General features: G+C 49.0%; 1 protein-coding gene across 1 annotated transcript in view; it reads left to right on the top strand.

Moving 5' to 3' along the window:
- Positions 1-22,518, top strand: part of EXD3 (exonuclease 3'-5' domain containing 3) — a 286,804-nt gene that overhangs the window by 131,353 nt on the left and 132,933 nt on the right. The window contains 7 exon segments of the mRNA XM_062616053.1: positions 8,165-8,331; positions 13,041-13,179; positions 13,794-14,007; positions 14,722-14,831; positions 15,917-16,127; positions 17,197-17,363; positions 19,590-19,760. Coding sequence (XP_062472037.1) covers positions 8,165-8,331; positions 13,041-13,179; positions 13,794-14,007; positions 14,722-14,831; positions 15,917-16,127; positions 17,197-17,363; positions 19,590-19,760 — 1,179 coding nt within the window.

Here is a 22,518-nt window from a genome sequence, read left to right as displayed (position 1 = left end):
CTTTGATGACTAGTCTTTCATGCAGATATTTCCATAAGAAAATGCAGATCTGAGAGGAATTGACATGCATCAGGAATCAGTGAGGGTAGAGTAATGATGCATCCTGGTCTAGGAGGACCCCTGTAGAAAGGTGTTAAAATAATATGGAGCCAGCGCCAAGTAATAGGAGATTCCTGCTTTACTGCTTGGCCTCATAACTTGGAACTTGACCTGAGCGGGGAGCATGTAAGCAGGGAGAGAACAAGAAAGAGGTTTCTGAGGCTCTCCCATCTGCAGATCCTTCCTCCTGCAGGCTGCATCGGCCATGGGGAGCTGACACAGGCTGGACCTGAGCAGTAAACCCTCCTGCCCTGCTGGGGAGTCAATGTGCTGGAATCCCACAGCACTTTGGAAAGGAATATAGAGCTTATGAATTCTCACCATGAATTCTCACTGGGTATGGGAACATGGAATTCAGTGCCTGGTTGAGTTAATTGCTGTACTGGTTTAGCTCGTTAGGGTGAGTATTCGAGCTATCCACAACAGATGGGAAGGTGGTGTGGTGGCTCCAGCCCATGTCCATCCCTACAGACATGTAACCTGTCGAGTTCACAGCAGCACTGGAGACTCAGTGTCGTGGTTTCATTCTTGCAGGCTCTTCCTCTTCACACATGGGCAGCTCCCAGGGTCCCGTAGTGAACAGCGCTGTAGTTCCCTGGTCTTGTCCCCACACTGCTGTCAGGCTCTGTCCCCATGCGGCTGGCGCTGCGGTCCCTGGCTGTGTATTTGTAGCTGGAGTGGAGATCCTGCAGACAGACCCTGTGGTATGATTGAAGACCCCTGGAGAGGCGCAGTGAACCTCAGCAGCAGTGCCCGTCACCTCATGTGCAGGGAGCCCTCGCTTTCTTAAGCTGGAGAGCACACTTTGCCATTTACCACAGGGACACTTCGTTCATGTGTGTGTGTGACATAATGACAAAAGGCGGGTAGATGAATGCTACTTCAGAATACATTGGGAAGATAAGGGTTGCCAGTTTGTCTTCAATGCACTGTGTTATTGGACTTAGACAAAGCATCTACTGTGATAAGTAACATACTACTTTGTGCTCTGAAAGGGTTTGGCCAATTTCCCCATCCTCATTCATCTTCAGTCTTGCCAAGTGCTGGAATGCTCCCAGGAAATATCTCCAGCCTGCCATCGTGGGACCGAGAGGTGTGAGAAATCTGGAAGCATGTCAAAACTGTGTGGCTTATGTATGCAGAACAAGTCCTTGGTCCTTTTCTGATCCCTGGGATGAATAATATTCAACAGCTCTGGGGCCAGGGTTAGGTTGGAATTCAGAAGACGCCTCTGCAGCGATTGTGAGAAAGGGATTCCAGGGAGAAACACAGACCCTCAGGACAGGCTTCACACTGACGGGAAGGAAAAAGAAATATCTTAGAAAGCAAGTAGGGTAAAGTGCCCTTAGTCTGTTTGTTAAGGAGCTATATTTTTGTTGTCATGGATGGCATGCAGTTAATTTCTCTCTCCAGACAAAGGTTATTGTAATCGGGTTCGCCTGACTCCATAGCTCATTAAAGACGTACACGTATGACATTCCCTGGACAAGCAGTGGAGAGGAGAACAAGTATTGCAGGTGAAGGCACCCTGATTTTGTGTATCAGCGTTCCTGGAGTGGTTACAGGATGTAGTTGAGGAAAATGAGTTAATTGTGGGTTAAAATGAAAAGGGAAGTTCTGATCTTCCCACTGGGAAAGTCCCCAAAGGATCAGGCTACACCTACACTGCTAAACACAACCATGGACTCCATCTGTGACCCTGAGGACAGGTGGCAGTGGCTGACGGGTACCATCACCCCCAGTGAGGAGCGGAGGGATGAGGGGATCCCCTCACTAATGCCATTCTCAGGCCCAGCAGCTCTGCCACATCAGACAGTAAGAGCTGAATTTTTCAGGGCGGTATTTAAGCGGCACCCACGTGGGTGGGTGAGGTTGTTCAGTGCCAGTGCTGAGCTTTGCCATCTTCCAGGTGTATTGTGGGGTCCGCTGTACTAAATCCCCCGTGTCCTGAAGCATCTGGGACGTTGTGTGCCTGACGTTTCACCTGGGCGGTTAGGAGCAGTGTTGCAGAGTATCACACCTTCTCCATCAGACCTCAGTTTAGGTCCAGGCTTGTGCCTTCTCCAGCCAAGAAACGTTGACATCAGGTCATGGTCAGCCACTGAAGTGAGATCTGGTAGTCATAGAATCACAGAACAGTTTGGGTTGAAGGGACCTTCAGAGCTCTTTAGTCCACCCCTTGCAATGAGCAGGGACATCTTCAACTACATCAGGTTGCTCAGAACCGCATCCAGCCTCGCCTGGAATGTCTCCAGGGATGGGGCATCCACCACCTCTCTGGGCAACCTGTGCCAGTGTTTCACCACCCTCATTGTAAAGAATTTCTTCCTCACACCAAGCCTTAATCTCCCTCTTTTAAACCCATCACCCCCCATCTTATTGCAACAGGCGCTGCTAAAAAGTCTCTCCCCAACTTTCTTGTAAGCCCCTTTTAAGTACTGAAAGGCCACAGTAAGGTCTCCCTGGAATTTCCTTTTCTCCAGGCTGAACAACCCCAACTCTCTCAGCTGTTCCTCATAGCAGGGGTGCTCCATCCATCTGATCATTTCTGTGGCTCTCCTATGGACCCTCTCCAACAGCTCCATGTCTTTCCTGTCCTGAGGCCTTCAGAGCTGGACATGGTAATGATCATACCAGATCCACTGAAGTCAAATACAGGAAGCATCCTGTGCTGTGAGGTGGAGCCCTTGCCAGCAGACAGTGGCTCTATGTGTCGGGGGAAGGTTGTATGAAGGGTGTCCAATGCTGTGTTTAGGAAAATGGCTCAGCCTGCTTTGGAAGCAGAGTTTGTTCTGTCTCTGCTGTACACCTTCTCTCATCTATAGCAGTATGAGCAGGTTGTGGAGACATGATGACTTCATCTGGTGAAGATGAATTACTTCCCTTGGGGGGTGCCTGACAGAAGTTTGGAAAGACTCCCACTGCAGGAAGTGTGTTTGGATCTCTGTGTAGCATTGTTGAGCACGATCAGGACCATCCTGTATTCTGGTAGATGAGGTGTTCTTTGCCCGGGAGGTGCTTGGAACTTGAAAGCAGCAGTCACTGCAAGAAGCCGCCTGTCTGTGTGGGGACAAGTTTGGTGCTGAGCAGCACACAGCACTGGTGGTCACAGAATCAAGGCTCACTTCACTTGAAGGAGCACGTGGAGGTCTCTTTGCTCTCCTGCTCAAAGTAGGGCCAACTTAGTCAGACAAGGTGTTGCAGGGCCCTGCCTGTTTCCACAGCCCCTCTGGAGCCAATGCAGTGTTTAGCCACTCTCAAAGTCACCTTTCTTCTCTTTTAGACCTGGCTGGTATTTCTGGAAGGATCTGACTCCATATTCTCTATGTTCCCCCATGATAAAATTGAAGAGAGTGATTTTAATCCCCCATATGCCCCAACTTAGCCTTCCCTAGGCTGACCCAGCCCAGCTCTCTCAGCCTGGCTCCAGAGCAGAGCTGCTCCAGCCCTTAGGGCCCTTGGCCATCTTCATAGCCTCCTCTGGACTTGCTTGAGCAGTTCCATGTCCCTCTTGTGTTTGGGGCCCCAGCACCTCTTTTGAGCATCTCTTTTACACTGAGGTACCAAGCCTAGGCCCCATATCCTGGTATGGTCTCCCAAGTGCAGAAGAGAGGGGAGTCATCACTCCCCTCATGCTGCTGGTGGAGCACAGCTGGATGTGCAGTTGGCTGGGCAATGTTTAACACACAAGACATACATTTCTTGTCTTCTGCCTGCCCTTTGGTAGCGGTGCCTGGACTTCTGAATGAGAAATTGTGTTGGTGAGATTGAGTGAGTGCAGAGAGAAAAACCAGAGCCAGATGCCTCTTATTACACAATATTGTCCTGGCCACTCGTCACAAGCTCATGGCTTCATTCAGGTTGCCCAGGAACAAAAAGCTCCTTGTGAGGAGCCCCAGTACAGTAACAAGCTGGCTTTAAGAGCTGCCTTTGCCTTGATTGGTTCAAGTGATATCGTAAGTTAGACTCCTCTGAATTGCCTTTTGGAAGAGCTGATTGCATCTGGAGACTGGGAAGCTGAGTCTCCTGATTCACAAAGCTGAAGCTAGGTAGTGTGAACATGCCCTAGGAAGCCACATTGGCAAAGCTTTGTTGGGAGAGAAGAAAGACCACTTCCCTGCCATTGATGTGGTAATGGCCTCCAGAACACTGAAGTGTGGCTCTGTCGGTGACGCACTGATTGCTATCTGAAAGTCAGTCTTCTGGGATATGAATGGAGCCTATTTTGTTCTTCAGTTCATAAATTAGTGCATCTGAGCAGGCAGTGCCTGTGAGAGCAGCTCCAGTGGTGAGCAGGCACGGCTTTCTCATGCTTCTCTTTATGCATTGGCTGTGGGTGAGTGGCTTTCACAAGAAACCCTTGTAAAGTTGGCTAAAATTGGCATCTCTTATCCAAGTGCTGCCCATGTAGGGTATCGACAAGTCAGGATCCCCCTTCTGGCATGGAACAGGCTATGACCCTGGTCTGAGCTGGCGCAAAGAGTCCCAGCTCTGATCTCATGCACAAAGGACTTCCCTTCAATGACATACTAATGGTGATGTGCTACTGCGGCATCTCTCCATGGAGTGCAAATGATGTGAACATCAAAACAGAAATCTCAAGCACAAATAACATAAAGTAGCGATGAAATTGGGGGTTGGAACTGGATGATCTGAAGGTCCTTTCTATCCCAAACCATTCTATAATTCTATGAAATCCAGGAGTCTTTAAACAGAGGTGTCACCACAGTGAGTTTAAAAATGCTGTTATTGTCCTCCAGGGCTTACAGTGGTTTTGTCCTTCCAAAGGCCAGGTTCCTTTTCCCCTTTGAAAGTTGCTGGCTCTGAAATATTCTGCTTGACATTTTCTCAGCGCTAACAGGATTTTTTTGTTGTTGTTGATTCTGGAAGCACTTGAAAACAGGGGAAATTGGCCAAGACATTCAAAACTTAAATGAAAACCTGACTCTGCAAATGGCCAGTGTCACTGGTGTGAATAACTTCACTCTCTGGTAAAGGTTCTTGAGGGAAAGCAGAGAGTTGTATCCACATCCAACTTAACACATACAGATAGAAGTAATCTCGGGTGGCTTTCAAAGGAGATACTAGCTATTGGATATATATATCCAAAATGATTGATAACAATGGTGGGATTGCTGATGCTGTGGGTTAAGATCAGGACATTCCTCAGCTCGCCCTGCACTGGTTGTTGTGAGCTTTGTGAAGCATTTGGCTGGGGAGGAACAGGATTTACGGGTAGGTAATCTGCAGCTTTCATTTGGGGAAGCTTTAATCATGGCTCATTGTTGATGTCAGGAGTTTTTGTGTGCACCTATGGATTAAAGAACATTCAGAGAGGGACGTAACCAAGCCTCACATTAAATATCATCTTTTCCTGCTCAGAGCTGTCGCTGGTGGGATCAGAACAACTCTGCTGGTTTCCCCTTGAAAAGTGTCCATTTACTGACAACAAAACCCATGAAATGTCATCCCCAGTGAAGCATTTCTCTCTGCATCTGTGCCCACATCTTCCGGGGCCAGAGTTTCCACATTCCTGCTGCTTGCAGAGCTGTTGCGGTGGAAGCCTTTTCCCTTTAGAGCAGTGTTGGGGTTTTTGTCAGTAAAAACCAAACAGAGCTATTTTCCATTTCAGAACGCAAGATGGAATATCTCTGGAGAGGGTGACCTTCTGTCCAGAGCTGGATTTGTAGCTGAAAGAATAAATCTGTTATCATTAAAATTAAAAAGAGAAAAAAATAGCAGTCTGCACCTCATTGTTGCCAGGACTGAGCTGCGAGGATGAGATTTATGAAGCATTTGCTCAGGGTGAACTGAAGAGAGATCCAACCCAAAGAGTTTGTGTTCTAGAAAAAAGGCAGAGAGACAATAGGATGGACACGGGGGAAGCTACAAGAGGGAATTGCTCTGGGGTGTTAATAAAATATGTTCTTTTGGGGAAGGACTCTGAGAAGTGGCTTGGCAGGCGCAGCAGGAGTGGTTCAAAGCCCCTTCATGTGTTAGGTGCTTGGCTGAGTTCAGCTGCGTGAGGCAGAAATGATAGAGATGCACATGTATGAGCACTGGCATGGCCAGGAGGAGAGATTCAGGAGGAAATGCAGTGTTACCATGAGAGCTTGTCCTGCCCTGCTCTCCCCCTTCCCTCCATTCCCTGTCCTGCTTCTCCCCACAGCTGAGCCTCTGCTTCACTGCTGGACCCCCGTCCCGCTGACACCAGCTCCTTGCTGAGCCACCGGCTTCTTAGGAGCAGCAGTAACAGTATTCCCCAGCCCCCATATCCCTGAGAAGAAATGTGGTTTGGCATTTGGCATAGGCACAGGGGTGCAGATTCACGCTGAGGCTGCAGTTTTTAGGACCAGGCTGGCTTCTCCTTGCACTCCCTGGGATGCTGGATTTCACCATGGCTTTTCTTCCAAGCCTCTACCCCCTCCGGAGTCTCTCTGGGGTGGGTCATTCCTTTTGTGCTTTCTTTTTTCCTTCCCTTTCCCCTGGGGGCCATCAGCAGGTTTGTTTCCTGATCCCTGTGCAGGGTGTCTGCTTTGAAGACAACTTCTCACCTACTGGTTACTGAAGGAATGTGAGGAATGAGGCCCCGTGGCCCCAGCCTCCCACCCAGCCCGCCTGTGTTTGTACACGCAGGGAGGAAGAGGAAGGTGCCTGGGGTCCCTGGGAGCAGCCTCTGCCCTGCAAGCACTGCATGGTGGCAGTGAAGGAGGGAGAGGGGGCAGGGGCATATGTGGAGGGTGGGGATGGACTTTCAGTGCATATCTGAGCATTTTACCACACTGAAAAATGCTTGGTGGTGCCTGCAGCAATACAGTCATATCGTTACATATCCATCCACATCCTGATCCCCAGGCGGCTTCAACTTGTTTTGGCAATTAAGCGTTCTTGGCGATACGGACTTCTAAGGTAGATCCATGTGTAAATCACTCTGGTGAGAGGAGAGAATTGCTCAGCTGGCTGAGGGGCTCTGGGACAAGCACAAACACAGGCTGGGGGAGACTGGATGCACTTCAGTGTGCCCTTGAGCCCCAAGCCCTTCATGTGTGCTGGGCTGCACCCCCAGAGCGTGAGCAGCAGCTCAGGGAGGGGATCCTGCCCCTCTGCTGTGCTCTGGGGAGACCCCCCCTGCAGTCCTGATCCAGCTCTGGGGCAGCAGCACAAGAGGGACATGGAGCTGTTGGAGAGAGTGCAGAGGAGGCCATGGAGATGCTGCGAGGGCTGGAGCAGCTCTGCTCTGGAGCCAGGCTGAGAGAGCTGGGCTGGGGCAGCCTGGAGAAGAGAAGGCTCCTGAAGGGGAGACCTGAGAGCAGCTCCAGTGCCTAAAGGGGCTGCTGGAAAGCTGGAGAGGGACTTGGGACAAGGGCCTGTAGGGACAGGCCAAGGGGAATGGCTTTAACCTGCCAGAGGGGAGACTGAGATGAGCTCTTAGGCAGAAGCTCTTCCCTGTGAGGGTGCTGAGGCGCTGGCACAGGGTGCCCAGAGAAGCTGTGGCTGCCCCATCCCTGGCAGTGTTCAAGGCCAGGTTGGACACAGGGGCTTGGAGCAAGCTGCTCTAGTGGAAGGTGTCCCTGCCCGTGGCAGGGGTTGGAACTGGATGAGCTTTAAGGTCCCTTCCAATCCAAACCAGGCTGGGATTGTATGAATTGCCTGTATAATGAGCCCAAAACCCTTTACTGTCTGGTTAGTCACTGGTTCTGATTTTGCTTAATATAACTAGCATCTGAGCAAATAAAATGCTAATCATCGGTCACATGGAATAGTATTGCTTTGCCCTTGCTTCTCTGTGCCACACCTGCAAAGTGGTGTTCCTGAGCAAATAGCTGTGCTGACAAGGGGTCCCAGGTACCCTGATGAGCTCTCGGTTAAAGTATCTGCTCTTCCTCTCTTGACAGATAAGTACAGCACTAACTGGGTTTGTACAACGCCACCTCTGCAGTGGGGGGATTCTTGTTCCTTCCTGCACTAGCCCAGGACCCCTGGGCAAGCTTTCTTCTTGGGGGTCGAAACACCCATCGTGGAAATTGCTCTGACAGTCTTCCTTCTCCCTTGCTTCCCCTTTCAGAGCACAGTTGGAGAGAATCGATGGCTTCAAGGACACCTGATACAGCTGCTCACCAGTTACTGTGATCTGAGCACAGCAGCAAGATGTGCCCAACGCTGCAATTTGCCCAGGGAGATGCTGCCTTGCAGAGTGGCTGATGAGCTTCAAAAGCTTCAGATCCAAGAGAGGTAAATACTCTGTTTCGTGCCTTTTCCATGTAGACCGCTTATAATACAAGGACTGCATGTTTGCTTGAAGTAACCTGCCATAATGTTTCCTTGGGGAGATGATTTTGCAGAATCTTCCTCCGTTTACTCAGATCACATCTGAGCCATGTACATGCTGCGTTTGCTTCTCATCAGCCTGGAAATGGCTGTGAAGGTACATTTTAAACTCACTCCTGAGTACTTAGCTGTATGAGATTGCTATGTGCTGCAGGGGGGGTCTTCAGATATCCTCTGCCAGATCAACAGTGCAAATGATGTGTGTAGTACCTGAGTATCCGTCTATTCTACTGAGCTGATTACGCATCTGTCATAGCTTTCTATACTCTCTGATCCCCACTGTACTGTGATCTGTTTTAATCCTTTTAGGAGACTTATAACCAAGGAAATCATTTTGAAGTTCCTTAGATTTTTCTAATGCATTTATTTTCTCCCTCCTTTAACAGCTCAGAAGCCATTTTTCATCCCAGTCTGTAATATTTGTTTCATCCAAAGCTTTTGGAAGTAATGGGAATTTTTGACATTTGGGGTCAGATCCCAAAAGAGTTGCATTAATTGAATTTGGGGTAGTAACAGACTCACTGGCACAAAGCTGCCAAGTGAACTTAAGAAGCCCTTAGCCCCCTGATTAGCCTCTGTCCCCTTTTCTTCCTCTATTGCAACCCCAATAACTCAGTGCCATGGTTCCTCTCCTGCCCTGGGACCCCCATGTTGTGTGCAGCACATCAGCCTGCAGTAGCTGCAGTTCCTCCCCTGATGGGAGCTTCGTCCTGGGGCATGACCTGAAGCAACAGTACAAAGGCAGAGGTAAAAAATGGGATTGGAAACTCCTTATATTGAGAAGCGTTCTTACAACTCCTTGATTTCAAGTGCACAGAACTATGCAAACAGCCCCAGTCAGGGATTTCTGTGAACCTGCTGGTATAGGAGGAGCAGAGGGGAAGGATGGAGGGAAGAGGGTGACCAGGTTCCATGCTGTGCGGAGATAAAGCTGTACGAAGTTGGAAGGAGACTGCAAGTGTAGGAAGGCACATACAAGCCACCTAAAGTGCTGGGAGCAGTGTCTGATCCCCACAGCACACCAGAGCTGGAGAAGTAGCAGGGCTTTGTAGTTTTGGTTCTGGGTCTTCTGTGCTGTGTCTCTTTGAGAAAACGGCCAAGATTTCCATGGACCAATATCCCGGCAGTTGCTCAGCTCTGCTACAGGGAGGAAGCAAGGCCGTGTGTGAAAAAAGGTCTCAATGGAAGCGATTTGCTGAGCCCCAGTAATTCACATTTACACTCACGTGAGTGGTGGTGTATCTCCATGCTTTGGTGACTCTGTCCATGAGGAGTTTAAGCAGATTGTTCAGGTAGCCACATTTGGCACCCTTTTTTAACCTTTTCTTTTCCCTTCAGAAAGGCCTGCACATCTGCAGGCTGCTGAAGCCTCGGGGAGCTGCAGAGCTTGCAGATGGTGCCACATGAGGGTCATAGGATAGTTAGGGTTAGAAAGGACCTTAAGATCATGCAGTTCCAACCCCCCTGCCATGGGCAGGGACACCTCACACTAAACCATGGCACCCAAGGCTCTGTACAACCTGGCCTTGAGCACTGCCAGGGATGGGGCAGCCACAGCCTCTCTGGGCACCCTGTGGCAGCGCCTCAGCACCCTCCCAGGGAAGAGCTTCTGCCTAAGAGCTCATCTCAGTCTCCACTTTTTCAGACTTGGCACCATTGCTGAGATCTCTCTTTCACCCTCACTGGCAGAATGTGTTGGGACTTTTTTAGCCTGGATATTGGCATTTAAAGTTCAGAAGCCAGGTGAGATTAGAGGAAAGTTTGTGGGAAATCCTTGACCACTCCCATGAGGTAACTATTTACTACTCTGTGCAAGCTGATAGCCCGTATCTTTAGCATCCTGCAAACATAGCCCTTGAAACCTGTAATACAAGGGGGTAACTTCCTATGTGGAGCTGAACTTCTCAGTGTATATGGTTGAAATCTGAACCTGATTTACACTTGGCTGTGTGTCCAGGAGCAGTTGATGAAGACACCATCCATTGCCTGTTTGGGGAGGAATAAAGCCAGCAGGCAGATGGTGGTCAGGGCTCCCTGGGCAACAAGTTGGACACTTTAAGCCCTGTGCTCTTGGTGTGAGAGCAGAAACAGTGTTCCTCTTGCCATGTCTGTTGCATGAGTTGCATGCCCATGCCCATGTCCATGACCATGCTCATCTCCTGCCTCAGGTAGTCTGGGGCTTTCCCCTGTTCCTGCAGAACGTGCAGTTGAATGAGATGATTTGGACGCTTCCTTTACTTTATGTTCTTAGTGCAAAACTTTCCTACTGGTGCCATATGCCAGAATGACAAACTCCAGCCAGCAGTTAGGACCTGTCACTGGCTGCCTGCTTAACACCAATATCTAACTAGGGGACAAGGAGACCATTTTAAGATGACCAAGGCTGAGACTGAGTAGGTTACCTCCTCTAACAGGTTCACATCAGGTTTACTGCCTTCAAAATCACAGCAAATTTCCTTCTCCTGGAAGAGCTGCAAAAACTGCATCTTTCATAAGTAGAAATTGTAATTTTTAAGCATAAATTTGACTGATCTGGATTACAGAGAAGGTGGATGAGACAACAGTGTATTATTATTGTTTAATGCTGATGATTCTGGGAGGGTCTCACAGATGGCCTTGAAGAGTTTGTGTGCTGAGCTTCATGGATCTGATCTTTCCATAATGTAGATCTGCACTGGTTTGTGTTCAAGCCCCGTGTAACCTCAGGAAATGTGACACAGATGTAATCACACTCGAAACACCATCTGCAAAGCCCACTGCTGCAGATAGATGGACGTGGCTTTCTTGGAGCACAGGAAACTCTTGTGTGTCTAGGACGTGCTTCTGCTTTGCTCTGGTGCGCTGCTGGTGCTGCCCTCTTCCTCCCTCCTAAAGCTGCACTAACCACCAGCTGGTAACCACAAGGGTTTTGCATGAGGGGTGATCCCTCAAAACATGAAGGGCTGGTTAGCAGGAGTGTGATTTAGCCACAGACTGTACATCTAGAAGGATAAAAACTGTCACATCATCCCTGTGCCTTGGGAATCCTGTGTTGTGTGCGGGTGGGATGGAGGCATGCGGACGGGGATGTGCTCTGCTGCTCACGAGGAGCTGTGCTGGATGGGTAAATCCCTTTTACTCATCCCGTCCTACACCTGCTGTAATAGCTGTTGCCAAGTCAGCAGAGCCATGGAACCCAGTCACACTGCCAGCCTTATCTGTTGAGCTAACAAAGCAGCAGGTTTCCAGAGAGGATGTTCACATTGCAGAGAACAAGGTGGTACCAGCATGTAAATGACATCAGCTCTGCCACTGCTCACACCACGTGTGGCTCCTGATCTCTGCAGGTGAGGATATTGCTGGAGACCCGAGGCTGCACCCCTTCATTAAATACCTTACACAAATATTGACTTCCCCATGCACACAAACCCCCAGGAAAGAGTGTTTGTACAGTGGAAGCTGCTGTGCTACAGGATTAGTCACGCAGGCCCCTAAACAGAAGGTTAGTAAACAGTTCCTCAACTAATAAACTGTTTCAAATCTTTACGGGAAAGAGACTATCCAGGAATCTGTGACATGTCCAAAATAGCTGGATATTTGTCATTCATTTCTTCCTGGGATTGCATCACGTGGCTGAGGCACCCCAGCAGTGTGCTGACCTCCCAGCTCCAGGTCCCCTGCAAGAGACTCTGCCCCACTCTGGAAAGAAAATGTGCTGTGTAAGATCCTGCCATAGGAAGTCAGTTAGCTCGTGCCTGCATCTCCCAGCATTCCCAGGGTATCCATCACAGATACTGGGTTTCTCTGCATGGTGCCATCTGAAAGCTAAGTGCAGGGTGCAGCACAGGCTCACTGGGGCTGCCTTCCTCTAAATGTAGGTGGGTTTGAAACTGTTTCTGAGCTTTTCTCATTTCATCCCTGTGCAATGCAGGACAAATGTTCTTGTGCAGCCTTTGTGGACATTTCACAGGGAAGGGGATGGAGGAGATGCTGGATGGCATCAGGGAGATCGTGAAGCCTTCCCAGCCTGTTGCACTATGAAACGATGAGGCAGATTCACTCATTCCTAACTGGCAGTGACCTTGGTGTGGAGCAGTGTGAGAGTCTTACGGAGGCAGTTTGTGCTGTGGGGAAGTGTGAAGCTCCCATTTGGACAGAGCACTGATCAGACCTGACTTTGTTCTGTTACACTGTGGGAGCCAGCAGACTTCCATGTTAACCTCTATGGCAAAAAAGCAGTAAATCTAGAATGTGTTACCTTTGGATGTGGAAAGAGCTGCCCAACTTTGTCATCCATTGAGTCAGTTCTGGGAAGCAGAGCTGAGCACTGAAGACAGGGCTGGGGACTTGGGCTCCAGCAAGTATCTGGGGCTGGGGGCTCTCTGCAGTGGGCACAGTGCATGTGTGTGTTGAGATCTTGGGTTCAGAGCCATTGTGTGACAGGAACTGAGGGAGAGGATGAAAGAGACTGAGGTTGCAGGGGAAGTGAGGAAAGAGAGGGTGAGAGAGTTGAGTGCCACGGGGAAATGGAGGGCTAGGGGAGGAAATAAGGAGCTTAAGACTTCTGATGTTCCTCCAATCCAGGATTTCCTCTCATTACATGGCCTAAAGCTGTTGCATCTGATTCTGTGCAGAGTTGAAGAAGCCACAAAAGTAGATAATTATGAAGAGAGTAAGAAGAAGGATTATTACCAACTTCCCATTCCACGGGCAAATATTCACTTCCTGCAGACATGGGAAGAGATGCTGCAGTGCTGGGAAAAGGTGCTGCAGGTGAGTGTTACTCTGGTATTTACTTTGCAGGGTCAAGGAGCAGAAACTCCACAGCAGGCTGGGACACAGGGTTGGATGTGGGCCACTGGCATGAAATGTCTCCCTCCTCAAGTCAAGAACAGCTGCTTCCCTTAGGCTTGTCCAATTGGGGCAACACATTGGGAATTGTTGTGCCAGGAAAGGTCCCTGCAGGGGTAACTTGGAAAGTTATGGCAGTGCTATGGAAGTTACTTGTCTCTGTAGAAGTGTGCACCCTAGCAAAGAGCTGCAGTTGTTGGAAAGGAACGGCTCATGTTCTGGACAATGATTATCCAGGCTGCTTTCAAACTTAAACAAGGGACGTTTAGGTTGGCTATGAGGAAGACATTCTTTCCTCTGAGGGTGCTGAGGCACTGGCACAGGGTGCCCAGAGAAGCTGTGGCTGCCCCATCCCTGGCAGTGTTCAAGGCCAGGTTGGACACAGGGGCTTGGAGCAAGCTGCTCTAGTGGAAGGGGTCCCTGCCTGTGGTGGAGGGTTGGAACTGGATGAGCTTTAAGGTCCTTTCCAACACAAAGGAGTCTGGGATTCTAAGTGTACAGTCCCTACGTGAAGAAGGCTTTTGTCTGTGTTGCAGCCCGCCCAGGTTGTTGGCATTGACATGGAGTGCAGGCCTTCTTTCGGCATGGTTGGGAAGCCCCGTGTCTCCCTCCTTCAGATCGCTCTGAAGGATGAGGTGTTCCTGCTTGACCTGCCCCGGCTCTTCCAGCAAGCTGAGGTGGATGGTGAGAAGGAGAAGCTTCCCCATTTCATCCAAAAGCTCTTTTCAGATGCATCCATCACTAAACTAGGTAATGTGCTTCTCTTTCCCCCACTTCAGGTCTTAATATCCAGCTTATTTTATACAATTCCTAGATCCTCTTGGATTTGTCATTCTCTAAATTCTCTTATCATGGAACCAGCTTTTGTAACCCTGGGTATTCAAATACTGCCATGCCAGAAAGCAGGGGATTGATAGAAATGTCTTCCCATTTCAGGTCAGACCCCAGATTTCTGATGTAATAGAATCCCCCCTCAGCCTTGGGATAGTCTTAGTTCTACACTTAAACCCCGACTTGCACCTAACCTCAGTGGTCTAGGGATGTCTGCCATCCAGAGCTTTCTGGATTTGCTGGCCCTGTCCCAAAGCTGCTGTGCTGGACACCAGAGCTCTCCAGTTTACCATACCTGGCTTTAGAGCCTGTTTGGAGGCTTTTGGCAGGAGTTGTTAAATCGGGAGTTCAAGGGCAAATTCCAAACTGCCTTTCACTGACACAGCAGATTGCAAGTAAGTTGACCTTAAACTCCACATTCTTCGTCCACCTCTTCTGTCCCAGTCTTCATCTGCAAGTTCTCTTAGGAGCAGGAGCATCAGGAGCCTCCCTTGCTCCCTGTCTGGACAGTCTTTTCACCAGTTCATACAGATATTGTCAGCATTGTGGCTCTGAACGAGAAAAAGCTTCCGTGCATCAGCCCCACGATCTGGGTTTTCTGACCTGTGTGATTTGGGCTTTTCTTTCCTCCAGGTTATGGGATGTCTGGAGACCTTAGCAACCTTGCAGCCACGTGGTCTGCTTTGAAAGACACAGATAAGAAAGCCCAGGGAGTGGTGGACCTACTCACAGTGGACAAACGAGTAAGGATGAACATATGAAGATACGGAGAGCTGTGTCTGCTGCATTTGCTTGTAGATAACTGTCATGAATTCACAGCATTGTGTTTTTGTATCCTGTGTTGACAGGGGCATGCCTAATGAGAAAACAGACCTTTTCCACTGTGATGTTGAGGGTAGTGTGATTCTGTAAAAAGACAGAAGCATTTAGTTTTCAGCTAAAAAGTTAGAGCTTGATATGCTCATAACTGTTTCATAGCCTTTGTAAAAGCTCGGAAAGAGCAATTGAAATGGAGACATAGCTGCATTCAGGTAGGGGATGGTGGCTGAGCCCAAGTCATAAACAGTAAATTCCTGTAGGCATTCTGGTATCCAAGAGCACGCAGTATTGGAGCAGATGTTTTGGAGTTAATGCTCGGAGGAGGGCTGCTGGTAAATTCAGCACAGGGATTTCTGCTCTGGGGTTGCACACAGTCTGTAACAGTCTGCATAAATATAAAGTTAAACCATTTTCATGGGTGAAATGTACAGAGTGTGCTGAAGGCTGTGGGTTGGGGCGAATCCAGATCTTTGGGACTGATAGTTTAACCTGGGAAGTGCTGCAGGGTCTGAGGTACCTGCCAACAGCCACTGGCTCAGTTTAATCTGATACATGGCAGCCACAGAAGGGCAGTTGCCCGCTGTGTCACAGGAATGCCTTTTCTCATTGGAGCTAGGAGGACAAAGGTGCTGAACTACTGCTGCTATTCTCTTAGTGAATCGGTGCCCAACGGCCTCCAGCGCTGCTGAGCACCCTGCAGACCTCTGACAAGTCCCAGCCACAGCTCCACTCTGCTGTGGTTGCTCTGATGCAGTGCTCTACAACAGCGCACTTCTTTTCCCTTCCTTGGCTATGAAACTGATTTCTTTCCAGCATGTGTTTGTTAAACAAATAACCAGACGCCGTATATATCTAATGCCATCCCAGCCCTTGTCTGAGACAAGGGATTCAATATGCCAGGCAAGAGATAAAGATGATAGGGTTGCTGCATGGCCCCACCCACTGGAACAGGAGATGTTGTAGAAGTTGGTTTCTAACCAGGTGGTTTCTGTTTTTTCCTTCCCATCAGCTGCAGAAGCGCTCCATTGACTGGAAGAAGGGTGGCCAGGAGGTCGATGTCCTGTCCCTGGAGCAGAGCAATGAGGGGAGAGGAGTCAAGCAGCCAGAGAAAGGACTCAGCCTCTTGGTGCAATATGTGCTGGGGAAACCGCTAGATAAAACAGAGCAACTTTCTAACTGGGAGAAACGGCCTCTCCGGGAGGAGCAGATCCTCTATGCAGGTCTGGTCACTGAGCGTGGCAAGGTGCTGCAGATTGCCTGTTACAGGCTGGGTTGTTCTCTGTCACCGGGAAAATTGTTCAGTAGCAAATGAAGAAAGTGGCTTTGCAGATTAGCTCCTGCTCAGAGAAGCCAGCACGTGTTACGCTTGTCCTTTGCGGACATGGCTTTGGTGGTTGATGTTTAAACTGTCCAGTGATTCATTATTTCCCTTATAAAAGAATTCCTGTGCTTTGCAGATTTTGTCTGATGAAACATCACCTCAGTGGAAACTCCTCTCAGTAACTGAAAGGAAGAAAGTCCACTTCCTTCTGCCTCATTACACAGCCTTTCTGGGGAACAAGTGCTGTGTTCATTTGTCACAGTGAAGTGCTTATTAGAGCAGTTAAAAATGGGTAGACATGGTGTCAGAAACTGCAGCACAGCCTTCGTACTGTGGAGGGACCAGTGGAGTTTATTGCTGATTACCCCAGGGCCACAAGGCTGGGTCTCAGTCTTTTCCTGAGGCATCAAAGGACAGTCTAGTGGAGTGAACCAGCCCTGTGTTCAGTTCAGCTGTCCTTGAAGCTGACACAGTTCCCACAAAAGTTAATCACCAGGACTCGTCAAACTGGCTTGGAGACTTAGACAGTTCCCGTTGCAAGGAACAGGAGCCGCATGGCAGCGCGTGTGGGCAGGGGATTGCAAACAACTCGGTTATTACTTTGTCAGATATTGCATCTAAGGGGAAGTTACCTTCCCAGAGCTGGGATGCAGTAATAAACCGTGGGCAAGCCGCTGCTCAGGAACAATGGAGAGTAAAATGGCTTGGCTGAAGCTGTCTGAGGTGGTTGGAACAGGCACACTACAGTTTACATTGCCCTAGAGCCAGAGACAGCAGTGCCTTTTTGGGCTCCTCCACCTTGACTCTGTGGTGGTGTTAGGCTGTGATGCTCACTACATCAGTGAAGGAGTGCAGAGGATGACATTAGTTAAGTTGGAGCTTCACAGGTGGTTTGTGCTGCATGTACAAAGGTGAGGGCTGCTCCTTGCATCAGGAAAGATGCTGAGGTTCACATTCTTTATCTTCAGCTTCAGATGCCTACTGTTTGCTGGAGATCTATGAGAAACTCTGTAAGGATCCAGAGAGCTTTGGGCTGAGCTCAGACCTGACAGAGAGTCTGGTGGGAAAGGAGAGCATAAAACCCAAGGCAAAGAAGCAGCTGACTAAACAAGAGGCACTGTCACCTTCTGGACAGGTTTGTAAACATCTTCAAAGAGCTGCATGTTGCTCAAGACCCCTGCAAATCATATGTTGCCTTGTCTCTCAGTCATGCCATTAGCTATGCATGGCATGCCTGTTTGCTGTCTGTTCTCAGAACTATTGCTGCAAAGCTCTTCCTTACCCCTCCCTGCACTGCCAAGATGTGCTTTCTCCTCTGCGTTCCTTGGTTCAGCTCTCCCTGCAATTTCAGGGTCATTTGTCTTCTCAAAAGCTCAGTGCAGGTCTGTGTGGCAGAGTCCAGCTAACCTTGCTGGTAGAAATGTTCCTTCTATGTTTCCCCAGTGGTGTGGGTTTGAATTCTGTTCAAGTGTTGCATTCCTTACTTTTGTTTTTAACTGAGCTACACGTTGGTTTTCTTTTGGGAATGCCTGCAAAGTTAAAACCAAACTCCATCAAAAAAGCCTTTCTGTTGATGGCTTGTCTGTGTCTCCCCGCTCACCACCATGTACTCCACGCCTGGCTTCCCCTGCAATGTGTTTTGTGGCAGAGCTTTAAAACTCCACAGGTCATAACTTGGAGCTGGGTGACTCTGTTTAAATATCTTGGAATGTGACTGGTCCCTGTAGAGTTTTACTTTTAAAATGGTCCCATCTGGTTGCTTATGCATCTATGAAAACATCAGCAGAAAACCAGTGTAGTTTATTACCTGAGAAGACTCTCTATGGCTGTGTATCCTTCTGGATAGTCCCAAATGCATATTTAGCTCCTGAAGTCAATGGCACCTTCCATGGTTGGGCTGAGAGGCTGTTGATTATAGCCACCTTTTCAGGGTCCTCCTTATCAAGTGTGTGTAAATGGACAGTATGCCATTAGTCTTAGGCAGTAAAACACAAAGCTGCCCGGTAGTTTGCTAAGTGCTCTGTTCATGGGAATGTTGTATGTTACAACAAATCTGACTGGCTGCTGCAGAGATGGGAAAAGTAAGTACTTCAGGCTTGAATTACCTTGTGAACTCACAGGTCATCTCTGTTCTGTACAGTCAGATTCACTAAGCAGGAGGTAACTGGTAAAACCTGGACTGGGACTCAAAGAGGCAGGTCCTTCTGACTCTGCATCCTGCACAGCTCCAAGCTCTTTCCCAGTGTTCCCTGCTCCACTATCTGAAGTGAGGCTAATGACACTTTTCTCCTTTATAAGCTTTTTGCTCTCTGCTGGCATGAAACATGAGAAAAAAAAAGCTACCTGGGCCATTGCTGGTCATTGAGTAAACATGCACTGACAGCCAGCTGCTGCTCCCTCCCATCTGCTGCAACACAAGCAGCAGCACAGGGTTAGTGTCTTCCGGCTACCTTGGCATGGAATGGTCAGCTTGATCCCTTGTCACAGCACTCTGATGTCTCAGCTGCATCCACCAAGGTCCTTGCAGAAGTCTACCCAGTGCTGCAGAGCTTTGGATGTGCCAGCTTCTGGGAGGTGCAGCAGCACATTGGTAGAGCTCCTGCAGAGCCCATCTGCAATGCTGCAGGAACTCTCTGTTTTGAAAGACAGAGTAGCCCTGCATAGATGGTGGCTGTGTCCTTCAGTCATTGCAGCTGATTCAAGTTCCTGGAGGCAAAAGCTGAACATTGGAGGTTCCTTAATGACTTCCCTTCTCCATGAATTTAGCTATTGTACCTCTGGGAGCCTCCCATCGGCATATCCAACTGCAGGAACTCTCCCAGCAGCAGCCATTGGAAATAAAATAAACAGAATTCAGGCACTGCCTGTTTTTAATCTTCCGAAGGTAACAAAGCTGACGTGGTTGCTTTGTCTACCTGTTTGTCTGCCAGATCCCCTCCCCAGATCGTAACTTTGGCACATGTACATTAGTTGCAGTCTAATTCTATAGGGGAATAGGAGTCTTGAAGATGTGTTTCTGTGCACTGATGGAAATGAATGGCTGTGTAGGGCATAGAAGGCCAGGTTGGGATTTCTCCACTGGAAGGCTGCAGATCCTCGGGCTGTGTGGCCGGTGAATGAGGAGCGATTTCAGAATGCACCCCATCATGTGCTGCCTCCTGCCCAAGTGGTAGGTGAGCTGTGTAGAAGGGACATGAAGGAGGAAGGGGAGTTTTGTAGATAGAGTGTGGGGGGAAATTGTAATACAGGTGGAAGGGGACAGTTGGATTTGCCATGGCAGGTGACTGTAGGGAAGCAGCACACAAATGTATGGAAGGCAGCCTTCTGTTGTGTTCCTTATGAATCTCTTGCCTTACTGTAGCAATGCCGAGGATCCAGAACCGAGACCCTGCATTGCCCTGCTCCCATCTCTCCAAAGGAGTTCAGTGTGGTCTGTGATAACATGCTGCAAGGCCTCGGGCGCTATCTTCGCTGCCTTGGTGTGGACGTCCGGATGCTGGAGAATGGTGATGACCATAGGAAGGCTGCTGAGGTTAGTCATGTCCATGGGGTATGTTTGTAACACCCACATGCACTCCCTGAAGAAGGCCTGCTGCTCACTGTGTAACGGCACTGGTTACTCACCCATGCCTAACAGGCAGCAGGTTGGCAGGACGTGCCAGCACATTCCTCCTGTGCCATGTTGAGACCAGGTCCTCTGGCTCAGTCCAAGAAGCTGTGCCACATGGCAGCTAGTGTTATCTAGTCCCTGCAGCAGTCTGGGGCCTTGGTTCTCCATTTCCAGGAGAGAGGAAGTGAGCAGAGAGTGCTGCAATCTCAAACCTTACTTGTTTCTGTTTCTCTGGGAGTTTGTGGCTGCCTCATCCCTGGCAGTGTTCAAGGGCAGGTTGGACACAGGGGCTTGGAGCAAGCTGCTCTAGTGGAAGGGGTCCCTGCCCACGGCAGGGGCTGAAGCTGGATGAGCTTTAAGGTCCCTGCCAACCTAAACCAGTCTCTGACTCTATGAAATGGCCATATAACCTCCTAGCTGGCTACCAACTTGTGAGATGATTCAAAGCTGATCAGCCGCAACTTGCAATGAAGTATCTGGGAAGCGAGAAGTCTCTAACATATATGGGGACAATGAACATTGATCTGGACTCCCGTAGCAGCTTTTACCCCCTGCCTTTTGGGGGAGAGGCACATGCTGCTTTATTTCAGACATATTTCTACTGTGCCAGAACTGGAGATATCCAGCCCACACAGTGTGTTGCTGTCAAATGCGCACAGATCACCTGTGCACCCTGGTGCACAGGATGTTTCCTCTTCAGATGTCTGCTTGGCCTGGATCCTGGGCAGGCTCTGACTTCTGCAGAAATAATTAATATCTCATCTCTGCCAGACTTGCACAAGTCATTTAAACAAACTCGTTCCCAGTGCCTGCCCCCAGAGCCCCAGCTCCACTTCTCATCCTGATACCTTATCGTGCCACGGACAGGATGTTTTGCATTGCTTTCTCTATGGTGACCGGACAAACATCCTTTCACTATCAAAAGCCTTTGGAGTGTTACTGTATTGCAGAGCCTTTGATCTGTGCTTGGACAATCAAAGATAAAAATAGACCCCTCCCACCCTGCTTTGTATCTGTCTCATTCTGATTTAGTAGGAGTTGAATGTTGACCACCCTGTGCCCAAAGACTTGTAAATGTTATTGCAAAGGCCAGGAGAAAGGTTTGGATCCTTGTCACTGAATACAAGAGAGATGGTTTGGGTGTTGTCCCACCAGTCTCAAACTAGTGTCACCAGGAACACGTAGTTGTGTACAGTGTCCATTCAAAGTCATTTCACTCAGATGACTTGTCAGTCATGTTACACATCTCCGTGTGCCAAGAACTCCTGAATCGCCTGGCATTTGCTTCTTGTTGTTCTCACTCCTGTTGCTTCTTAAAGTGACTTCAGGTGTTGGTAAGCAGGTGGGTCTTGTCCTGCACCAAACTTAAAAGCCTGAGACATGTGCAGGCTGTGCTGGGGCAGCTATGGGTTTGTTTGGTGTTTTCTTATAGACCCTTTGGGAGGGCTTAGGGTAGTGGCCAGGCTGGCCCAGGCCTGGCTCCCTGCTGTGGGGCATGAAGGGAGGCCTCTCTTGAATCCTGCACTCTGTGCATCCTGCTGGTCCTCACCAGGGGCTTCTGACTCCATCCCAAAGTAAAGAATGTCTCCATCTGGTGAAGAATGTGGAGATTTGATCTCCTTTGCAGCATCCTTCAGTGTGTGCAGGTGCCATCACTGAGGTAAGCCACCCTTTGCATTTGCACTTGTCCATACAAACGACTTGTTATTTCCAATTAATACTTTTCTTACAAGGGCCTGTAGGGCCAGGCCAAGGGGAATGGCTTTAACCTGCCAGAGGGGAGACCGAGATGAGCTCTTCGGCAGAAGCTCTTCCCTGTGAGGGTACTGAGGCACTGGCACAGTGCTCTGCCCTTGTGTTTCCAGCCACATCTTCCAGCTTATCTTCAGCACACTCTTCTTTGTAGTGATTTTTATACCTATCTTTTGGGCTCTTCTAGATGGGTAATTGGAAGGAGGTAGGAAAGTTTCAGTGGGTGGTGGTCTTTTCTCTGCAGGTATGCAGAATGAGGTAGAGCAGAGGGACGCTTCTCATGCTAACTTTAAAGGGTCGTACACCAGCCTGAGGTGACTACAATAGATCTTGCAATGTTGTACTTCAGGCGTAGAGCAGAAGCTTCTAAGAAATTTTTGGTAGTCTTTGGTAATCTTTGGGCACTTGTTTGTAAGAGGCTTGGTGGGATCTTGAAGCCCCTTCAGTTGAGTTGTGGGTTGTTTTATTTTTTTAATGGACTGTGTGCTTGGTCTTCAAAATCATCTTCATGCCTAAGAATTATTTGCACACTAAGGCAAACCTGGTGTCTTTTGAAGTGTGATAATAACCAAAAGGCTGGTAGAACTGGCTTCCTGCAGCTCCCATGGTGTAGAAGGTTCCCTTGCAAGATTATACCAATGCCCTCAAAGCTCCAGGTGACCCACAGGTTGGAGAGGAGAGCCAGGTTTGAATGGTTCTCAGGAGCAATGGGCACCTGGATCTAAATTGCCTTGAACTGGTTTGGAGCCATGAGAAACAAAGGGGACTTCTAATACTGCAGTGAACAGAGCTTCATGTAGTGGGGGAATCTGATCTCTGATCTTGTCTCAGTTTTGAATGTATTTTTCCATGGTTTTGTTGTAAACACCATTCTTCAGGTTTGCCAGTCCTTTTGCCTCCCTTTCAGCCTGTGAATTCACAGAGGACA

Source organism: Pezoporus occidentalis, unplaced genomic scaffold (assembly GCF_034315485.1).
Source record: "Pezoporus occidentalis ecotype Australia unplaced genomic scaffold, CSIRO_AGI_Poc_V1 ctg187, whole genome shotgun sequence".
NCBI lineage: Eukaryota > Metazoa > Chordata > Aves > Psittaciformes > Psittacidae > Pezoporus > Pezoporus occidentalis.
Note: the sequence above shows the minus strand (reverse complement) of the source record. Positions and strands in the feature narration are given on the sequence as shown.